The 23,398-nt window shown below is 43.6% G+C and overlaps 1 protein-coding gene across 1 annotated transcript; it reads left to right on the forward strand.

Moving 5' to 3' along the window:
- Positions 1–8,072: 8,072 nt before the first annotated feature.
- Positions 8,073–11,272, forward strand: LOC119454397 (uncharacterized). Its single transcript, XM_049668448.1, has 2 exons — positions 8,073–8,360; positions 10,955–11,272. The coding sequence occupies exons 1-2, from the start codon at positions 8,349–8,351 to the stop codon at positions 11,210–11,212; spliced, it is 270 nt and encodes an 89-aa protein (XP_049524405.1). The 5' UTR covers positions 8,073–8,348; the 3' UTR covers positions 11,213–11,272.
- The last annotated feature ends 12,126 nt before the right edge of the window (positions 11,273–23,398 follow it).

The raw sequence follows: 23,398 nt of genomic DNA on the forward strand, positions 1-23,398 counted from the left end.
ACAAGTACAAATATTTGAAAACTTGGCAAAAAGAAAAGTAACACGGAAACGCCGAAAGAATTACAACTGCATAAATGCTAACATAATTCATGCTATAGCGGAAAGGGATGCGTTGTGGAAACGTTCGAAACGTTCCCCCCAGAATGTAACGCATCTCGCAGAGTACACAGCAGCTATAAATAAGGTTGTTGTCCTTATTAGATATGCAAAACGACAGTATTTTTGGCAACAATTTATTCTATCCTTGAGTAACCCGGCAAAGACAAGGTCTTTAAAAATGTCGCAGTTTCACCCTAAAAGTGAAGCACCAATTGCGATAGCAAATTAGTAGAGAGCTATACAGAGTAAGGATAGTAGTTTTATCAGCTGTTTAAACTTGGACATGTTGAAGCACCAGCCACAAGCACAACAGTTGTCGACGCCATCGGCGTTTTGCCCGCGTTCGCACCGAACGCGCGCGGCGTTGGTGACTATTTCCGGTGCCTCTGGCGGCGACTCAGAAGTTTTCGACGAGATCAGAACGGGACACTCGTCGAGCAGCGTCGGAAGTCTTTACCACGTTGCCTCGCAACATTTTATTGCGATAACAATTATATGGACACTCCAAAGCGGATTTCTGCCATCGGCGTCATCGTCGCCGTCGCCGGCGCCGTGAGGTTCCGTATGACGTCAACGGCGATGAAATCATCGCCGCGCACCGGACGCTATATGTGCGAGTGAAAGGGTTCGAGGGGCGCGCGCTTTCACGGGGAGCGAACGCACGTCGGATAGCAAACGCGCGTTCTGCGCCGTGCTCCCTGAAGGTCTGCAGAATTAAGCGTCTCTTTCCTCATTTACAGTCACCATATATAGAGAGCAAACGCGACTTCTTCCGTTGCGCGAAAGGCGTGGGGGGACGGCAGAGAGGGAGGGAGGGAGGGGAGGTGACGTTTAGCTGCGGCACCAAATGCGTATTTATATAAAGACTTTGCGAGGCGAGAAGGTGGGTAAGATTTCCGAGGCTGCTCGACAAGTGTCTCATTCAGATCTCGTCGAAAACCGCCGAGCCGCCCCAGAGGCACCGGCAACCGTCACCAACGCCGCGCGCGTTCGGTGCGAATGTGGGCAAAATGCCGACGGCGTCGACAACAGTTCTGCGCGTTGCTGGTGCTGCTGCATGTCCAAGTTTATAGAGCTGATAAAACTACTATCCTTACTCCGTATAGCTCTCTACTAATTTGCTATCGCAATTGATGCTTCGCCTTTCGGGTGAAACTGCGACACATTTTTTATATAAATACCCATTTGGTGCCACAGCGAAACATTAACTCCCCTCCCGCCCTCCCTTCCCCCCATGACCTTTAGCGCGACGGAAGAAGTTACGTTTGCTCTCCGCCGTGCGTTCGCTCCCCGCGAAAGCGCGCGTCCCTCGCGCACTTTCACTCGCACATACAACATACGGCGCGCGGCGACGATTTCATCGCCGTTGGACTTTATACGGAACCTCATGTCGGCGACGACGCCGACGGCAGAAATTGGCTTGGAGTGTCCATAATAATATATCACCTTCACGGTAAAGCACTCATTCAACTGTCACTTTGCTCACTCGCCTGATGGAGCAGCTTGCGGGCATGCGCTGGACTGCACTGTTCAAAAATCTCGATCTGCCTCCACCTTCCTGCCGAAGCTATCGGAACATGAGCTACGTACGATTATTTTCAGCTTCAGAAATATCAAACCGCCCGGTCTTGATGGCCTTTAAGCGCGCATGCTCCAAGGAAACTTTGAGATGCTGTCAGGCATTCTTCTTTTTATGCGGAACGGGTTTTTGGACGATTCTTCTATCCCCGAAAAACTAAAAACCGCTTTAGTCAAGCCGCTTCACAAAGGAGGAAAAAAGGACGTATTTGAAAACTATAGGCCTATATCTATTTTGCCTATAGTGTCCCAAGTGTTAGCAAAGTTTCTCTTGAAAGTAATGCTTCCCTTCATTCACAAGTTCTCAATTTTGTCCTCTCATCAGTTGGGATTTATTGCTGGTAAAGGTACTACATTACTCTTAGACTCTTTTTCCGTTGAAATGTTTTCCGCGTTCGACCAAAATTTGTGTAGCATTTCATGATTCCTGGATATAAGTAAAGCCTTTGAGAGAGTTAATCGCGACATTCTGTTGAACAAATTAAATTTATTGGGCTTCCGGGGACCATTTTATGGCATCCTTAAAAGTTATCTGTTCAATCGATCACAATAAGTAGTTTTAGGCAGGTAATCACTCTAGCTCTATTTGGCCTATCAAAGCCAGGGACCCTCAAGGGTCTATTCAAAGCCAGAGTCCCTCAAGTCTGTAGTGTTGCCTGGGTGCTTTATCACTGTAAAAGTATAGTTCCCTTTCCGGTCAAAAAAAAAAAAAAACAATTGTGCAGGCTCTTGCGTGTGGTATAACAATGTACGGCATCACAACTTTCGCCTCCTTTTACGCGCGTTGAGAGAGCCGGGTTGACGCCCTCTTAAAAAACATGCTTCAATGTGTAGCGTGTAACTCTACTCTTCTTTCATCTAGAAATATATTTACCGCCGTAGGCTTTCCTTTGTTCGGCTCGTTTTTTGTTCAAACAGTGGTGTTACGTCATTTTTGGGACTGTGTAGGTGTAGCTAAAGGGACCCTATAGGACTCATGACATATATGTAATGACATGCGTGTCATGTCATGTCATTACATTTTTCACACAAAATAATTTTGTAATGCATTTCTTTACACCCAATAAATGCCGACTTTTTTTTAAATGGGAGAGGATTGAGCTGGTGGCTGCTCCGTTAGGTGCATTTAAATCAGGCTTCACGGTCAAATGTGATGTTTCAAAGGCTGATTTCCTGGAGATCGTTTCAATGTAGTTAAAGCCAACGCTAGTGGGGTGGAAGGACGGTGTGCTTCTACACAAGCCGGAAATTTGCATTGGTTGCAAGGGTCCCCCTTTGCTAAGTGATATTCACTCAACTAAGGTCGACAATTAACTACAGCGTTCCTGCAGTGACCGTATACTAAATATGTTTCTTTATGCGAACAATTACTTGGTTGTTTCTTCTAGTGATCATTTTTGTAATCTCACTACCTCTGTAACTAGGGAATTCAACTTAAGAGGTGGGTGGGGGGGGGGGGGGGCTAAGGTTTACTAAAGAATTGCCTTAGCATAACAGGTTACAATTTCTAGACAACACATTGACGTTTCCTGATAACCGTGTGTTGACAATACTGTAGAAGAGCATCAGAATCGTTTCTAAGCATTCCGTCGAAGCACTCTAACGATGTAAAAATAGGCATATTCATGTCTTGCCTTAAGTCCTCACTCACCAAGGCATGCGTGCACCAAATTGAGGCGCCTAATTGCAGCAGGTTATTCTCGCGTTCCGTAGCCAATGTTTCGGAACGCTTCAAGAAGTTCATTATTTCTTCATGTGCGCAAACACTTGCCGAAAGTACTGAGAATAAGAAGAGAGCCGTGGGTATACCTTGCATCCATTCGTGGTCGCACAGGCTTTAGAAAGTAGGGAGTTAAATTCAGGGGTTTCACCAATCAAAACCACGATATGATTATGAGGCACGCCGTAGAAAGGGACTTCACAATAATTTCGACCACCTTGGGTTATTTAACGTGCACCCAATGCATGGTACTCCGGCGTTCTTGCTTTTCGCCCCTATAGAAATGCGGCCGCCGCCGCGGGGATTTGATCCCGTGCCTTCAGGCATAGGAGCGCAACTCCATAGCCTTTACGGCACCTCGGCGGATAGAAAGCGCGGAGTAGATACGGGGTTAACGTTGTGTTGACGGCTGCGAAGGATTTGGGGAAGTTGTGCGTCACCGTACAGAGAAAGGAACAACAGGTTAACGGAAAATTAAGGCCCAAGAGGTGCTGCGTAAAACGTACCAACAAGTTCGCAGATTGTCGTATGTGCGTTGTATATAAAGTGTATATAGCTGTAGTTGCTGTTATCTAGGGTAAGATCGTTGCATCAGTCAGGGATCAATTGAGCGTAAAGGGTTGTTATGCGGAGGAACAAACCATCTAACTCTTCGTTGCGCTGTCAGTCTGGAAAATGCGCTGAAATACTTGATCACAGTACAGTTTTATTCAGACATAAGAACGAAGAAGCTCCTTTTATGGACTATTTTACAGAAGCGTTTATGTGCTGCCATCTTGGGCGCTTAACGCGCTGTTGGTTTCTGTGTTTAAGAGCGAAGTGCACATTACTACGGTCGATTCGCAAGCATGAAAATAGTTGTATAAATGCTTTCGGCGTTCCATGAGCATGTTACGGTAACTTCACTTGTCATAAAACTGAGAACTTGTTTGTGTAACAGCCCAAGATGGCTGCGCCCACGAATCGAATTTAAAATCCTGCGTATTTGAGGTTTGGCATAACAATAATAGCGGAAGTGCATGATATATATGAAATATCATGCCTCAGCAGTTGTCGTTCACGTAGGGCAACGCGTGCTCCTGATTAAGGGTTAGTGGGACCTCTCCTTAACTTGAGTAGATAAGTGTGACGGGTGGCGATGCCATTCCTGAGCATGCGCACATAAATTTTGTGTCTAAGTTCTCTTCCGCCGCTGTGCCCCCCCCCCCCCCCTCAGTTGATAGTAGACGTTTGCGTTGCCCGTTTCCCTCTTCCTGTGGCCGTTTCCGCACGCCTAACTTTTTTATAATGTGAATTTATATGTCGCTGCCTGCAAATTTACCATGAACAACTGCCCCAAAGGTTCCAAAAAATGATAATTCACAAATTTGTGCTATTTAGTGTTGCCAAACATATGGTATTGGCGGCAAAGCAAATTCGTTTCACCTAGGAACTCCTCTGTGATGACGCCACGTTAGGTACTTGCGTAGCTTTTCTATAAAAAAAACCTGTGTTATATAAAAAACACCACGAATAACACTGAATGTTGTACGAGAAAGTAATGCCGATGATCTCACCTCTGTTCTGCCTAATAAGACAATAAATGACGGCATTAGATGTGCGCCCACACAATGTACTTTCATATGAATCGCTAAGCACACAGTTCTTTTAGCGAGATACCGCGTGGTATTGACCGGCTTTTTGACTTACTGACATATGTTACATTTGGGTTGTAATCTTATCTTCGGGTTATATTTTGCTACCTGATATGGTGTGTGTCACTGTGACAAAAGGGTTATAGAAGCATTACATGTATTTAGTTATGTGTCGTCATTCTCTGTGCGGACATCACTCCGCAGCATTCGTGCACTCAGCAAGCATCCGACATTGTCTTCAACCTCATGTGATCGCTGCGTCCTCTTCTCACAACGAGCATTCCCTGACTTGGTGTATCCATTACGGCACTGCATGTGAAAAGTGTAGTGCGTAACGTAAACATCGCAGAAGGTTGAATGTATGACCAGTGGGGTGCGCAGATATAAATATTGCAGGAAATTACACCTAGCATAGCATGAACCTAAACAGACTTATTATGCGCATCGCATTTAGTTGTATGGAATTTATATGAAAGCTTCACTTCATACAGATTTGTACTTGTGCGTTTTGGCCGCATAATTTAATGTCACTATCAATGCTCAACGAACTGGCCAAAATTGAGGCCTCTTTCTTCGCCTCGCAGTATTGTCTGCTCGGTACATTAATTGTGTTGTAAATTCTCGTCCACTTTGCAGCCAGAGCAATGCAGGCTAGTAACGCATTGCATTCTGTACAAGTAGGGTCACATTTAAGCTGTATTAAGCCGGAGGCGATTAAAGCCAGAAAGGATTTTTCCAAGAAACTCGTACAACTTTCCTTTGTAGCTTCGAGCTACAGTCGGGCGGAAGACAATTTTCCGCTTTCATGAATCTTCCCGCAGTTTGGGGGCTTTCCCAGTACTGATTTGCCATCACCTTGATTCATCATTTACACCGGCAAATATTTCTCAGAAAATATTTCACTGTACGCAAAATGTCCTAACGTCACTACGTAACTCTCTTGTGTACTAGCTTCTTCCATACCTCATGAAAACAAAGAAAGTAAATGCAAAAATTAAGCGTAATATTAATGTCACCCTTTAGCTGGCAGCTCCACTATATTATTAACCTAACAGCAGTGTTGAGCTGCTAAGCAGGAGGTGGTGGGATCAAATCCCGGCCACGGCGGCCGCATTTCGATGGGGGCGAAATGCGAAAACACCCGTGTACTTAGATTTAGGTGCACGGTAAAGAACCCCAGGTGGTCCAAATTTTCCGGAGTCCCCCACTACGGCGTGCCTCGTAATCAGATTGTGGTTTTGGCACGTAAAACCCCATTTAATTTTTAAACTAACAGGAACAACTGCAACAACTATAAAAATCCAAATATTAGTCTGTGCCTTTAAATTTACCGTTATTTATGTGCCTGTTCAACAGTGCCTTTTACGAAAATATCAATCGTGAGCAGCAGCAGATATTTTAGCGACAAAAACCACCGGTTTCGTCGTTCTTTCCTTTGGCCACATAGTGATCATATTTTCGCCACTGTGGCAGATTTCGTTTGTTTAAGTAAGCTCTTGATATTTTATTTCCCTAGAGATGCATCTCAATAACACACATTGACATTTCCAAAGCAAGCACCAAATACCAGTCTTGGCCTATACATTTACCTCTAACTGGCAGCTAGACAATGCTTTTGACCTAATGTATATCGCTTAGTTATTTTAGAAACCTTTTCATACTTCATTTCCTATTTATTTGACCAAAATGAAGAAAAAACAAAGCAATGAAGGAATTATATCCCAGTCTTTCTGATCTTGCTGATGTGTTAACCACGGTGTTCATGAATAATTGGTGATAATCAGGTGACTTCACGCATCTAACCGCCTCTATGGAAGGACAAGCAACTCACATGCTCTATCAAGTCTGTCAGCATTGATTTTGCGTGATGAAAAAAATATATCCTCGCCTAACCATAGTTTAGTAGCGGTTTCAGCACGGCACACTTCTAGTTTTGCTTGACACTGTTAGCGTTACAACAGCTGCTCGTGTCTTAGCCTGTGGATTCTGCATGTTTCCACTTGGGCGGCGTCGAGGCAATTGAAACACTACTCCATCGATAACGGCTTGGTGTTATGTACACTCGTCGATACCTTCGCAAGATTGGACGAGAACGGGACCCTGACTGCTTACTGCCTCTGTGCCAATTCCAAGACAATACACCACATACTTTGCATGCGTCCTCAATATGCAGCTGAGCGAAGGACACTCAAGTTTTCGGTAGAAATACTGGACTCCCACCCCTTTGGGGAGGACAAGAATTTGTACGCAGGTTAGATACGCGCTCACTCGACCAACCTCTTCTACTTTCTCTTTATTGAAACTTGTCTCTCCTGAACCAAGACCATCCATTAAAACCAATCTGGGCTAGCTTAATCTGCTTTATTCATATCCGTGCTGAATGTCTATAGTACAGAAAAATACCGCTATGAAATTTTCCATTGGTATACGTCCTTTCGCATTCTCAATGAGAGCTAACAAGCTGTAGCAGCTAGCACAGGTGAAGCAAAGATGGGCTCTGAATGCTCTACGGGATGAACAGTGACTTCCTTATCTTTTCTTTAACAGGTATTTCTGTGTGCGTTTTTTGGTGTTTCGATAACTTGTTCTTTTTTTATGACCTCCTTCCTTTCTTAGCAGTGTGTCCAATTTATGGATGCTTTTCGAAAGTGTTTTTATTTTTGTTTTGTTTTTTATTGTTTTTCCTCTTTTATAATAACTTATGGCTGCCGCTTTGACAGCTAATAAAAAGATAGAATAATTTTATGCAGGCAATATATCGGGTATTCGCAATCATTTACTACGACATGAACCTTGTAAAATAGGGCCCGAGCACTTCACAACGCCGCCTTGTTGCATTCACCTTCAAACTGCAGTGTGGCCAAGTCGAACGCTTCCGTGCACTTTCTCCCGCCCCTCTCCTCACTGCAATATCAGCCCAGACGCCGCTCGTGCAGTGACGCATTTCAAACGTCCGAACAATGGGTTTCTCTCGCATGACAGCTGTCCATGTCGTCGGGTGCCCCTTCCTGTACGCAATATCCAGTTGGCGCTTGCACGGACTGAATGCGCCCGTGGCGAAGCACCGATTTATCAGACACTCCGTTACGCGCCGCTGCCGCCACAAACACCGGTGCGCGGCTTCTCAAAGGTGCGACGTCGATCTCTCGCCTCTTTGCGAATGCAATGTCGGACGTGTGCTGGTTTACTTACGCTCTCCCTTACGGCGGAAGAATGGTATATAAGAACGCCAGGTACTGCATAACTGGCAGCTATTCAGTGACTGACTACTCAACCTATAGGCTCCGTTCATAACTCCGAGTCAAACTCAGGCCAGTATGAAGACAACGGTATGGTCCTGGCGCATTGTTCTTGATATGCAGTTTAACAGCGTATAAAGTAATTCCAGTGATATTTTAGTATCGTATCGGCCCCATGAGTGCTTTGTGTCTGTAGTTGTATGTACACTAAGGAGGATTCCGAAGCGACTCGCACCCTTCCCGGCTGTGCTAATCTAACTTGGGCTATCACTCTTCGTTGTACCTTTAACTTCACTTATAGATAGGCGGAGGCGTTTACATCACTCCTCTAGCGAAAACCAATAGATGCGCTGAATTCATTGGGAGTTACTTGAAAGGCTAGCAAACTGCACTTGTGTATACCTACTGAAACATTTGCACTACGATATACATAGATTGAGCAGACGGTCTGCTCTCTTTTGGTGTAAAGTCTTCATGCCTGCTATGTTTTTGCCATTACATGGCACCATCGCGCTGAAGAATCCGTCAGTCATAGATTAAAAAGAGACTTTCGCCTCTTCCTACCATTATGTCGCCATTATGTCTAGACAAATAACGAGAGACAAGCGCCTCAAATGGCCGCGGATTGGCGGCAGGCGTAGGTCGTACGATGGAAGTCCATTTGCGCAAGCACTGTATCGGGCATCACGATATGAAATTGCTTTATAGGCACCCTGCCACATATCACACATCTATTAACACTAGGTGAACGTCTTACATCTTGTTCTTAGCAATAGAAATTCGGCCATAACACCACGTTAAGGAGATCCAAGCTTCATTTCGGGGGCTCCAACTAAGTACATGGAAGCGGATAAATTGTTTTTCTGGGCAGCTACTGCACTGAATGTGATTAGATTTGTCCCATTTAAAATGAAACACTCAAGTACAGTGACTGTAGGAAACGCATTTTTTATTTAGACCTCCAAATAGTTTTATACAAATTGTTGAAAATTGCAGATTCGCAGAAGCGAAACTTTTCAGCTTTATAAATCCCTACCTCAGCTTTGAAAAGGCTATATCAAAACTCTGTAAGCTCCACATAATAGTATCTGAACCGGACAAAATTTATGAATTACACACCTCTTAACAAAATACCACTATTATGTGAGAAAGAGTTTTCCCAAACCCTTGCAAACGTTGTAATGAATTCACGTAAGCTATAAATTATTATGTCAACCTTGTGCGCTCTAAAAGTGCTAACAGATACAATTAAGAAAACATTAATATGTGTTTTTGGTGCAGTGATACGAATTTGTAAACTTGATGCGTCTATTTTTGTTGAAAGTTACTGATATTTGACAATTTTATAAAAGAATTCCAGGCCATAAATCAAGGTTCTGCTTCTTACACTCACTAAAATTTACGTTTTCTCTCTGAAATGCAACACGTTTTATTCAAATAAGTTAAACGGTTAACTCATAAAAGCATTTTTGCGATCTACATGTATTCCAATAAACGGATAACCGTTGGACTCGATCTAAACATTTCTCTTAACGCCCGAGATCATGCTAAGCTTATCACAAACGTTTTCGAGGAGCACAATTTCCGATGAAGTGCAATTCCTCTTAGATATCCCCTCGCAGCTTGAAATTTGTGTAACTTATGTGAAGTTAGCACGGGAAAGTAACGATTACACGTATCGTTTAAAGGAGGGATTCTTTGGGAGTGACAATTTTTTCCTTTCATGGATTAGTCTAGTTTCTTGAACAATGTTGGGGTAGTGATACCGGAAATGCGGAAGTAATACTTATGAAATAATCACCGCTACTAGACTGCTTTTAGGATAACCTTAACTCAAGTTCTGTAGTCATGTTTTCGCAACGACATATTCCTTTTTTGTCCGTCTTTTGTTAGTTCATTCATATAGGAAAAGGCATGGGCAACATCCATAGGAAGCAAGAAATTAAGCAAAAGAAAATGTAATTTATAATACTTGATCACTTAAAGAGTGAACCAGATTGCGGAAAGTTAGTTGTATATCAAGAACGACAGCAGTTATGTTCGTGAAACCCGGTAGGTGCAATAAGAAAACAAAGGTGTAAGGCAGGCAGTTGCTGCGCCGAGACTACGAGGTGGTGCAGAGTGTCTTCAAATGACGTAGCAAGGTGACCACAAAAAAAAACAAAAAACACTGCAATTGAATTCTTCTTTTTTTCATCTATTGATAGACAGCAGCACTTAGGACGTATACAAATATTCGATTATAAATTTCGCGCAGTTCAGCAAATAACAAATCCTCTCGGTGTTTTTGTTACATTTCTTTCCGGAAACTGCCATATGCCCGCAAGGCAAGACAGAATTATAGTTTACGTGGCGTCCTGACAGGATCAGGAACTCGTAGTCTGCAATAGGCAGAAATGACCCCAACTCTCCTCTGTACAGGGCAATGTCACTCGCCAGGATGTTACTAAAATATGAGGCACCACTGGAGTTCAGTTCCAGAAAATAAAGGTGAAGTCAATTAGTATGTTTTATGTTTACCTTGTTTTCCAAGACATTTCAGTTGATACCAGCGACTCTTTTGTTAAATAGGAAGTGTAACACTCTGATACATAGCGAAATATTCCAAACATTTTTATATGGCACAAATTCGGCTTCTGAAGCAGTGGTCACTTGAAAAATGTGCTCTACGTTGTTCACTGCAGACTCTCCTACTGTTGACAGTAGCTCTCGCCGTATCGTCCGTGAACGCGGGCTACCACTACGGCGGCTATGGCGGCGGAGGCTATGGCGGAGGAGGTTACGGCGGCGGCGGCGGCGGCGGCGGCGGGTACGGTCGCGGTCATGGCGGATATGGCAAGGTCATCGTCATTCACGGTCACGGTGGATACGGCGGTGGTGGCTACGGCGGCGGATACGGAGGCGGATATGGTGGTGGTTACGGTGGGCACGGGTGGTGGTAGACGAGCCACGCCCAGATGACTGCTCTCTGATTTGTGGAAGGCTGCAGTACCGAGATTCCGGAACACAGTAATGGTGTGTACAAATGACTTTGGGTGAAAACAGCAGTTCAACAAGGTTGACTACAGTTTAAATAAAGTACTTTTTCTCAAGAACATGTTTTGTAGCGTCTGTGTGTCTACCTTTTCACGCTTTCCTGGCATGTATCGGATTGCCTTGGCGGTATAACTGCTGCAACCATCGTATGATTCCTGTCATTACAAGGCCTATACAAAGGTGAACATTTGATAGGGAATTACCTGCCCGCAGTAAAGTGCATGGCTCTTAAGGTGCAGTTGACCATAAAAATCTACGAACCGGCGTGTGTGATACAAAGTTTAGTTTACCAGTTCGTCAAAACGGGCTCTTAAAGTGTTCATTAGAAGCGTACAGCAGTCTGTTGTTCGCAAATACTGGTACAGACTAGAAATACAATTACCAAGCTCCGTGTCCATGCTTCTGAAAAAATGCATCTTTTGTCAGATCCCGTGGCCCTTAAAATTTTGCTGCTGACTGCGCCTACGTAGACAAGAGCAACATCTAGACAATAATTGAGGCGAAGAATTTGCTGAGAATAATTATTAACCACTGCTCACAGAAATGTATACGCGAATGCCTACTCTAGAAAAGTGCAGCGGCCACTCGGTTTCACCAGGGGCAATAGATTAGCTCTGCTTTCTTTAGCATTAGTCTTCAGCAACATTTCAATAATCATGCATAGGAACGCTAGTGACAGAAAATAAAACACGCTGGAGCTGCTAGTGTCAGTAATAGCTAGTGTCAGTAAGATTGTTTTTCCGAGATTTTCTAGATATGATTACATTTACTGAGGCTATAAATGCTTGATAATACGGCCATATTGGTTATGCCTAAATTGTTAAGCACGTGACAAGAGGCTACTGCAATACCACGCTGATGTGACAACTATTCCGGCCACAAAGTGCATAATTGTAACATGTTTAAATGGTTAACTGATCTTGCGAAAACACCAGCTGACACACACTTCATCACTATACTCATCTTACACTTATTGGAATATTTTATTGTGATAGTAACAGACTTCTGCGACTGAAAACAATTGCAAAAATATAGATTTAGTCATTTCACATGAGACGTAGCCAGTTTTTAAAAATTGACAGTCTTTCAAGCTGCTCCTTAATTAAGACGAGAAAAAGCATTTACTGCAAACGGCGTATAGTGTAAGAGGCCGCATTAAAGTATGGAAGGGATGATGTTAAGCGAGGCTGTAGTTGGTTGCTTGGTAGTTTATCAATGTTTATGAGCCCGAAGTAAACCGACACACAAAAAGAAGACATTGAAATCCCGGCATTTATGGTGTATGGGTCTACACTCTGTTGCCCATCTTATTTTGCGCTGATAATATTGTTAAGGGCAGAAACTATACACCTGGCACACACTTATAAAGCAAGTTGCAACAAAGCGCCGCAGCATTCACATAAGACTAGAGCGTGCACACCCAAATACAGCCAAACCATCGTTGTCCAAGCACTGTCCACTGCATTGTCAGCTGGTCAAGAACCGCAGCCACCAGTGGCAATAAATACATGTATTACAGCGGAAGGTAAGACGGTTGACAAGCACGAAAACTCGTAGAACACTCACGCAACTGTTCATGTTTGCACAACGTTATTTTCGTTTTCCTGTGTTTTTTGTGACAGCTATTTTGGGGAACCCTTTAACTGTGAGCTCTATAATATTTTCGACCTGAGAAAAGCTTCTGCAAAAACAAGAGAAATCCAAATATGAGTCCTGTGCCTGTAAATTTGTATTTCTTTAGTAACCTGCTCAACCTTGGCCTTCACAAAAGTATCGAGATTGAGCACCAGCAACATTTATTTGTCACAAACCCTGCAGGCATCTTCGCTCCCTTAACGCACGTAGTGGTCGCATTTGCAACACTCTGAAAAGTGCATGCTTTGTTTAAGTGAGCTCTTATTTTTTATCTGCATATAGGTTCGTCTCAAAAATATAGATTGACGTACGATAAACTGCCAATTCTGCAATGTGCCAAATACCTTTTACCACATGATCTGCGCATGCAAAAAGAACGCATGGACGACACCCATCAACGCACCAACAGAATACCAATAGGAGGCCCAGCCGACAAGTCCAAGTGCTGATAACCAGCTAGGCCTTGAACAGGGGCATTTTATCAGCACAGGGCCACGGCAACCTGTGATAGTGGCGCCGCCCACCTTCGGCCATTAACAGCTTGATCTCTAAAATAAATCTTATTCACTCAAACGTTGTCAAAATATTTTTGATCTTGGAGACTCAACCCATTTTGTTGAGGTCACACTCAACAGAATGGTTGAGCTACCAGTGATGGATGGAAGCATGCTTTTCGTGCTTCGCGCAGACGTCTACCGCCTTATGTACTGGATATTCGTATTTACATGGAACAGAGAGTGTCAGTTGTGCATTTCACATGATGTTTTGTACGCATTAAATATATATATATATATATATATATATATATATCTTGGGCAGCTAACATATACACTCTCATAAAAATGTTTTCGGGGAGCTTCTAGTAACTGCGGTAGTGTTGTCTTTCATTCTAGCTATCAACAAAATGCCATTCTTGGGCAGATAAAGAGGGCAGCGAAGGGCAGTATAAAAATTACACGGTTGCTTACCCACTGAGAGCTTTATTCAAATGGCGATAATGAGATGATTGTAGAAATAGTCCACGCTGAAATGCAGATCCTAAAACGTCAAATGAGTCAGCAGGCTGAAAAAAATATCCTTTGACTTACCTATTTGCGGATCTAATACACCACGCAGTAAACATTTCTGTAGGCTAAGTAAACTCGCAATTTTTCGATGACACATAAGAGCGAAATTTTTGTATCGATCCCTTTACTGACGACAAGCCGCACAGTACATACCACAAAGAGCAAAGGGAGCTCTATATGACAAAATCGAGATCATAAAAAAATCTAAATTTCTAAACACCTATCCCCGAAAATGTCGTGGCAGGATGCCTAGTCGTTGTAGCAAAGTAACCTTTAGTTCTCCTCCGGTCGGTATTTAGAAGAGAAGCCACCGTTGCCTAGGCACAGATGTGCTTCTGGATTCAAATGTTCGAAATGCAATGAGTTTCGGTGTTTGAAGAGTACTAACAACTCTTACGCTCCTTTCCATCATAAGTACACCTTTATTTCTTTAGTAATTCTTTAGCATTTCTTTAGTATTTCTTTAGTATTTCTTTCTTTAACCTTGCAAAGTTACTGGAAAATTGATTTTATATTATATTTAGTATTTATTTGTCCCTAATAAAGAAGAAATAAAGCAAGGTAAAAATTCTACAAGTCTTGTGTATCTTGCCAGTTAAAGGGTTGAAAAATCAAGGCAATGAAATTATTTTGCTTTAACAATATTCTTGCCTTTCGTTTTACTTTACACTTTTTTATTCGTAAAGTGATGAAAATTATGATTAGTTATATTATGTTATGCGATGTTATTTGCTACCTCTTAAAAAATTGAACAGATAATAAATTTTTCGACGCACAATCCTCATCTATTTTATTGAGCTCTGCAACAATTTTCGTGAACATTCGACGGCTACTTTCACTGCGAAAGCAGTTAAGTAGCCTTAACATGGTAATGTTCAACATTAAATGCGTCTGTTAGTCCTTTTTCGTTACCCTGATGCTGTCCTGCCGTCGTCGTCCTTGTTATCGACCACGACGACGAGTCATCGTTGCTATCGTGTCATCATGAACCTTAGCTTCATGTTTGCGATTTGGCAAACATGAGATTGCAGCTACATTGTATCACAATGGCACGCCGTGTCGTGTGAGACAAAAAATCATGAGATCGGTGTCCCTCGGCCCCTAGCAGCCAACGGCTCCGAGTATCGCTGAACCGAGTATCGCTGAACCGAGTATCACTCCGAAGTCGCTGAACACTGTACGTATGTCAATGGCGCAGTAGCAGTGTTTTGACAAGAAACGCCGGACACCTTCAACACCTTTAACACCACATGAACACCTTGCCCCTTACCAGGCGAGGCATGCTCACTGCGCTCCGGTGCGGCCGCAAGTCACTCTTTGCATGATAATGCGAGTTTAATTTGTGTTGCACGAAACAGACACGCTGTGACGTCAGCAGTTATATGTACCATAGCAGCGTCGCAGCCGCGTCGTCGACGGAGCCACCTTGAAGCACGCGTACAACAGGTATCGGAGACGTCGGCGTAACCCCTTGGCGCCAAGTTTACGGAGATTTGGACGAATTTCTCTTTTTCCCGAAATAAAGGCTCAATATTCCTAGATTTAGGGAAATCTCTCTTGGGTAGCAAGTACTTTTTTGAGCTGAGTAGAATAACTTACCCTCAGGTCAGCAACGTTGTGGACATCGCAAGGAAGGAGCTGATGCAACAATTTGCAACAAAAAGATGGTGGTGCCCTGTGGGAGAGCTGGGGCGCTATAACGTGAAGTTATTCCAAAATTCTCTATTCGAATTCTGCAGTCAGCTCTCCATGATTGGTCAAACAATTTTCGGGCCAACCCCCCCCCCCCCCTTTGCCCGTTTGTCAAGCGACGTCATGACAACCGCGGAAGCATCCCATCAGATATGATAATTGCACACTGATTATGCATGATATGATATGCATGATTAATCAAACGAAAGAAAAATGATAATGATTCGACGTCTTTTTCGCCATTAGCCCTCTGCTATTGGTCAAACGTTTTCAGGCTGCGCCCACTTCGCCTGTCTCTCACGCGACGTCACAAAACCGCAAAAGCTCACCGCGTCAAAGTGACCTGCACGCGGTGAAGGTAGAATAATATGCCGAACAAGACTGAACTTTTTCTCTGAATAGCCGGATACTGCCCCAAGGGAAAGGAAGATGACTGCCCCCCGATCGATTGGGTACTGGCTACTCGGACCTGCCGGGGAGAATGAATTTAATTGCGTATAATAACTTGGAATGAAGTTACAGAATGACACCAGCTTGGAAGCATGCGCCATCAAACTCGCCATAAAAAATGCACTGTCGTCCTACTTTGATAACCAAACGCCCATTATTTCATTGAAGCACGACATTACCTGGAACACCCATGTATTTCGTCCCACACTTTGGGAAATATTATCTCGAAACTGGTGTCCTCATGGAGACTCATTTCAAGTGGATATGCGCCGCAATCTCACCGGCAACAATTCTTAAATTCCAATATGTACTTTAAAGTAATTATTTGAAGAAGTTATTACTGTTTATTTGTAAATTAGTCGAATTTGTGTCCTCACACTTCTCGTAGTTGCTATGTCCGCCTCTTCGAATAATCCAGCTCAGGGACAAGAATTATTCTATCTGCCACAGGCGATTTTTTTACATTTTGGAAAACATAAAACTGATCACCCCGTATAAAAAAAGAAGAAAAAAAAGCTAGCGTAGAACGCAACAATGATGATTAAAAAGAGAACGTAAACATTACTCTTAACATTTTAGAAGCATTACTTTTGTTAAAATATAGAAATATACACGAAGCTTCCATGTTTACACAATTATATCTCTGTGTATACACTAAAATGCTGGTTTCAACTGAACCTGCCGCCTCACTTCCCTATTCGCACGAGTGGATCACGAGTGGCGGATGGCGCAACTCCCGATTGGACGCAGTGCCACTTCCGAAGCAATGGTGCCATGACTATGCTTTTCTAGTTAAATACTCTCTTTGGTGTAGCAGATACCTCACAATTATTTTAGAGAATCGTTTTCATCAGCCACGCTTCCGTCCTCACGGAAACTTGATTCAATTCTCCCCTTATCAATGTTAGGTAATGCTCAATTATTGTCTAACTATAGACCCATCTCCTCAACAGCGCATTCATGTAAATTGTTAGAACACATTATCTTTAAACATATCATGAAATTCCTTGCAACGAACAACATTTTAAACACTTTCCAGCATGGTTCTAGACGTGGTCTCAGCATTATAACTCGACTGAGAAAATTCATTTACGACATCAGCAGCTCCTTAGGCATACGTAATCAGGTTGCCGCCATTTTATTCGACTTTGCTAAGGCCTTCGACAGTGTATCACATCCTAAACTATTGCACAATTTCTTCGATATACTAAAAACGCATCCTTGGTTGGTTGGATATCACACTTTCTTTCCTAACGTTCACAATATGTACGTTTCAACTTTACTAACTCACCTTTCATGCCTGCTTCATCAGAGGTTCAGTGATAGGTCCCCTTTTGTCCCTGCTATGTATTAATGAACTCCCCTTACACACCGCTGTTAAGATACGCCTTTCTGCAGATGATTGTGTCTTATTTGATGCCATAAAATATCCGATTAATCACGTCACCCTTAACAATTCCTTCTCTGACTTCTGTAACTGGTCGAAATTATGGAAAATGAATAACTTTTCCAGACTGTCATCATCTCATTTTCCCGACGTGCATGCCCCTTGTCCTTTGACTATGATTTTAACAACGTTACGTTGCATCGATTGTTCGAATTTAAATAGCTTGGTATCCTTGTAACACACAATTTGTCACGGACCAAACACATTGATCTCACTTGTAACAAGGCCGTTAAACGACTAGGTTATTACATCGTACGCTCCCATCTTGCTCCTCAAGGAACCAAACGTCTTACTTACAAAACTTTCATTCGTCCCATTCTCGAATATGGTTGCGTTGTATGGAACCCCTATAGAAAACGTGATATAAAAAAACTAGAATCCCTTCAAAAAGGGCAGTGCGCTTTGTCTGCAGATGATATGTCAAAGATTTTTCACGGTCCAGTTTTCTTCCCCAGCTTGGTCTCACTACACTTGCTATGTGTCGCCATCTTGAATTCCTGAAATTCCTTTACACTTCAATCAATTGTCCCAGCTTCGATACTCTAGACAACTATCTTACTTTAACCAGACCTTTATCTACGAGGAGCAAGCACGCCCTTAACGTTTCAACCTTTTTCGCTCGCTCCGACCTCTTCAAATATAGCATTTTTTTCCGTCAATAATTGAAACCTGGAACTCATTGCCGGGAAGCATCTGTTCACTTCCATTGAAGGAATTCTTGGAAGCTTGTTCATGCTCATGAATGTTCTTATGCTTGTTCATCCCACTCCTGCAATAGCCTGATCGAGGCTGCAGTATGTAAAAATAAAAATAAATCAATAAACAAATAATAAATAAATAAATAAATAAATAAATAAATAAATAAATAAATAAATAAAGAGATAGGCCGTGGTGTCGCGCCGTAGATCCAAGCTTTATTTTACGCCGCCCAACCTCGCGAAAAGGGGGTAGCATCTCGCGCTGCGCTTCACGATGCCGCGTGAGCAATATGGCCAATTCAATGAATAATTTCACACCAGGTATTTTGGTCTACATGGGCATCCTGAAATAGGGATACGCGCAAGTAGACTTTGAAGGCGATTCCCTTCTGCGGTCCAATGTAAACATACGCCATGAAGTTTGTATTTAAGACGATATTTGGTGTAATTAGCCAATTGTTGCCATCGTTTTTCTAGCAAATGATTTCCACCTTGACACATAACTCATCTGTAGTGACGTTATTAAAGTAAATCTAGAGGTATATAAAGAATAGTCTTTAAAGTAAAATAAACACTATAGAACAAAGTGTATGTGCATGCGTGTGTGCGTGCGTGTGCGTGAGTGCGCGCTTCCTTCCTTGTTCACTTGATTCAATGTCTCCAGCGTGTGCCACGTAAAAATAAGATTCCCATCCTTGTCGATGCTTTCTCAGTGCGACTACTCAGCTCGCGTCTGCAAAATGCATCAGCAGTTGGAAGCCACACATTTTAGGCAACGTTTGTTCTGTGATCATAAAGAGCGCCTTGAGGGCAACTACCGCAAACAGCTGCTGTTTCGAGGATTCCGTGCCTCCCGCTGAAAAGTGTCAGGCGGAAGCAAAGCGGCGCAAGCAATGGCGTTTCACGTTTCTTCAGGAGCGAGCGAGAAATAACTCGGATAAGCAAACATTGAAGACGCTATCTCGATGAAAACTTCCTTCCTGGCTCATTACGGGATGGCGTCCGCATAGCCTCCGTGCCCGACAAGAGCTCGTCCATTCCTCCGAAATTTCTCTCAATTCACAAGTGCTGCGAAACCGCGAAGAGTAAACTTTCGGGTGCACTGCGCGTATGTCTGTCGTCCTCTTCCGTGTTTTACATCGGGCGTGTTCTCTGGCTTTGTTTCCCTTGCCGTTTGGTGTAGAGCGCCGCTGTCTTATATATATAAGGGTGCTGATTCGGGTTACAGCATGTGTAAGCAGTTTCTTACTGCCGACGGACCAATATGCAGGCCAACAAGAGGACGAAGGTATGAACTAGATATGTAACCGCAGGATTGCGAGTCTTCGTAATATGCACGCAGGGCCCGTATTCACAGAGTAGCTTGTAGTAACTTGAGTAGAAGAGGCTGCAGTATATGATGAGAGCCACCATATCATTAGCGGTATAATCGGACCGACGTTGCTTACCGGCTGCCGGTTAACCACTTCCTGGTCGTTTTTTTATTTATTTTTTTGCTTGCGTGACTTTAGTTTACGCTGCGCAATGATTGACTATTGGTTACATTTCGCATGCATGTTAGATTTAGAGGGACGGCACTTTTACAGATGTATTGGTAAGAACACATTCAGAACTGCTAACCATGTTTGCTAGTTGCAACTGATTTACTGGTCGTCCAGTGTATTGACGACGAGAAAATCAGGTGTTTATTTAATGCACCACACGTGCTTGGCCCCGCGATTGAAAAAGAACAAAAAAGTAGGGGACCAATGCCTTGCATACACAAAGCTCATAAGATAAGGTGCTCCTAAGTACAGGGCACTGTTGGCGATTGTGAATTCCATTATCTTAGGCGTACGGTCAATCGACAATGCTTCTTACCGAAAAACGCATTGAGGATTTGACCATACGTTCGTAGGTGAACTGTGCCGTCGAGTCCTGTAATAGATATAGAGAGAAAATAAGCCTTTCTCTTCCAATCTGAAGCCCCCATAGCTAAATGAACACAGTGTTGCCTGCACTAAAGCCGCGGTTGACAAAAACAGAAAAAAAATGTGAAGGTGCCATCGTTCGAGGCTGACAACTCATTTCTCTCGATCAAGGTGGCGACGGGTGACGGTGTCCTCTCTCAACAACTTTCGAGAACGCCATTTTCCTTGCGCATTCATAGGACAAGCCCAGTGGACAGAATGTCGATTGGCATGCTGGGCATCCTGCGATGGCCACAATACCACTGAGGCTTCGCGCTGAACATTACTCGTACGTCCCGCAAAAGCGAATCCATTGCCAACAGCCATCATCCGAGAATATGGACCGGCAAATCGTGCTTCGCACAAGGGGAGCCATGACCAACCGAGTTTTACAGAGTGTCTTTCAGCCAGTGATTGACTAGGTCATTTGCTGCTTCGTGGCAGTGTTTTTACAGCAAAGCTGTATATGGCTAGGTTTTGGCGGATCGCCTCCGCGGACAAAATGAAGCGCAGAACAACAATTTCTGGGGGATAAAACTCGCGTCTCGTGCACTTGCTATATACCGAAATTGGCATGGAAGGGTACGAATGTATGACTAACATGACTGATAGGTCATGACATTAATAACATCACATGCTCGTCAGTTACGTCACGATTAACGATAATGAAATCACGTGTGGCCCATACCCGCATTGGATATGCGGGTTAATAGCCAGAGATATGCGGGTAGGAGACCGAACAAAAAAAAAAAAAAAGATAGGAAGAGAGAAAGAAAGATAAAAAGTTGGCATGATATGTTCCGCCCGTTCCTTGGCCCGATCTCTGGCATCGACGCGAGCAAAACCGTCGGTTTCAACGAGAGTTGATCGGCAGCCCGTACGGCGCCACGTGTGCCGTCAGTGACCGCCTTCGGTTCGCGGGAGATTTGCCCACGATCGGTGGCGTGCGGGACGCGCAACAGCGTGAAAGAGCCGTTGGGTGCGTGGCGGCAGTGCATCTCTTCCGGAGCCTTCCTATTGGAGACCCACCATAGTCACAGCTTCGCTGGCTTCCGTCTTCACAGTAGTGGAAGGGCCCTGAATTTCTGACGAGCCCGGCTTCCAGTGCATGAACAGGCCCGAAAGCAACGCATAACAATGGTCCAAGCTTGCTGCGCACTAAGGTAGAGGGCACTGTACTATTCCGGATGAAAGAGGTGTGCCAGCTATCTTGCAAGAAGTTTTAAAAAGAAAGTGGTGCTTTTTGTGAATATCAAACCAATTGTATCTTGTTAGCAGCGGCCAGCAGACACGTCCAATTTTCCTTGCGTTCTTCGGAGTTGATTAGTTTGTAATAATTAAATTCTGAACTTCTGTCCTTCCTAAAGATATTCAAGTGCACTATTTATGTCTCATTTTAAAACATCGACTTTGACTGTCTTTTTCGCGTTACTTTTTGTGTGGCACCATTGTTATTTATACCGCGTTGTATAAGACAGCCCACGAAAAAAAATACCGACCCGGCGTCCCGCATTATGCGGTGCAGAACTTGTACTGTCAAGCACGTTGCAAAGAAGCTAATCTGTGCCTATGCCGAACTCATTGGTTGTATCACTATTACACATCTTTTTATGGCCTCAAAGCTTCTGCCAGTGGCGAGCCCCGCGTCTCAGCGCACGGCCATTTGTGACACCGGTAAGCAAAGTGCCAGAGTCAAGTTATCAAAAATCCCAGAGCACTCTATTGATTAGCCGTGTGATATCAACCTAAATGACTATGGTAGCCACCTCGAAGAAAGCCAGCATGTTGTATTTATAAACGAATCGTTCCATTAACCGGAAAGAATTAGTTCGTTAGCCGCGTTTTTTAGGGCAGCACATCTGCAGAGGGCGAGCAGAAAGCCTGGTCAGCTTCTATTTCATGTGCTTTCTTTTAAAGGCAGTAAAAAAATAAAAACAAAAAAGACAGAAAGAATTGTGCAAGAGTTAATGCACTACAGAAAAACCGAAGTTGATGCTATAGAATGTGCTCTATACCCTAGTGTGAACATAAGCACCGTAAATGTGATTTGCAACGTAAATAATAATTAACAGCTAATTAATTAACAACAGCAAAATACTAGATGCTTCTAGAGGTTACACATGCTATAATACACGGTTGGGCCGCGATTTTCTAGTGATGCGACAATTCTTTCTTCTCGATTACATGCACCACTATCGCCCACTGGTCCGGGTAGGCTGATTCTGTTGATAACGCGGGCGGAGCGTCGCTCTTACCACTGACGAAACACGAAAAGTGCGAAAAGGAATATCATCGGAAAAGGTATCACTAAAAAATCCCAGTGTTTGTTTCAACTACAAAAAAAACTGCGCTTGTTTTTGTTTTTTCTTTGCTTGAGAGCCAGGACACTCTGTTTATGTTCTGTATGGTATGTAAAAATTTGTTTCACCATGTCCACTTCTCGTTCAGTTTCACTTCGATTTCTTCTCGGTACATGCGGAGCAGCCCGTAGTGCAGATCCGCCCTAAGCTGCGAACCTTTGGGATCAGAACAACTTTACGGAGTAATACGTTTGTATTTACTATTGAACATATAATTAGAGGTATATAATATTAGGCTGTCCTTCAGTAAACAACTCAACAGTCATGTTAGAACATTTTTTTGTGTCTTGCCTTGTGTTATCATTTTTTTCGGATTTGAGCCTTTAGTGCCCTTAAGTAAAGCAGTGACAATAGGCGGTACTTATTTCATTGCGTTCTGAAAAATATATCACCGTGCGTCGAAGCGCTCATAAAGCTTCGCGATTTGCAGGGCCTTGCCTTCCATCGTGAATATACCTGCTTGTAAATTTATTACCTTACACAAGTGCTCCCTGGTTCATTGCTGGTGTAAGAAACCGAGGGGTCGCCGCGGAGCGCACGACCAAGAGGACCAGCTCAGCAGACTTTTTAGAACGGACTGGCGCGTGCCGTGCTTGCGCCGCTAGCACTCGCTGCCCAACTTTATTCTCGCCATCCGCGGCCGGCCCCAAAGCGCCGGCCGAGAACGCCGACCTTAGCGTCCCCGCATATATAGCAGCGTCGGTGGGCGCTACAGGGCCCCCCGTCCAGACGGAACGGCGAAATGTGCGCGATTCACTGGGGTGGTCTGGCCTGTGAGTGCAGCATCGGACGAC

The sequence above is a fragment of the Dermacentor silvarum genome, chromosome 5, assembly GCF_013339745.2.
Source record: "Dermacentor silvarum isolate Dsil-2018 chromosome 5, BIME_Dsil_1.4, whole genome shotgun sequence".
Classification (NCBI taxonomy): Eukaryota; Metazoa; Arthropoda; class Arachnida; order Ixodida; family Ixodidae; genus Dermacentor; species Dermacentor silvarum.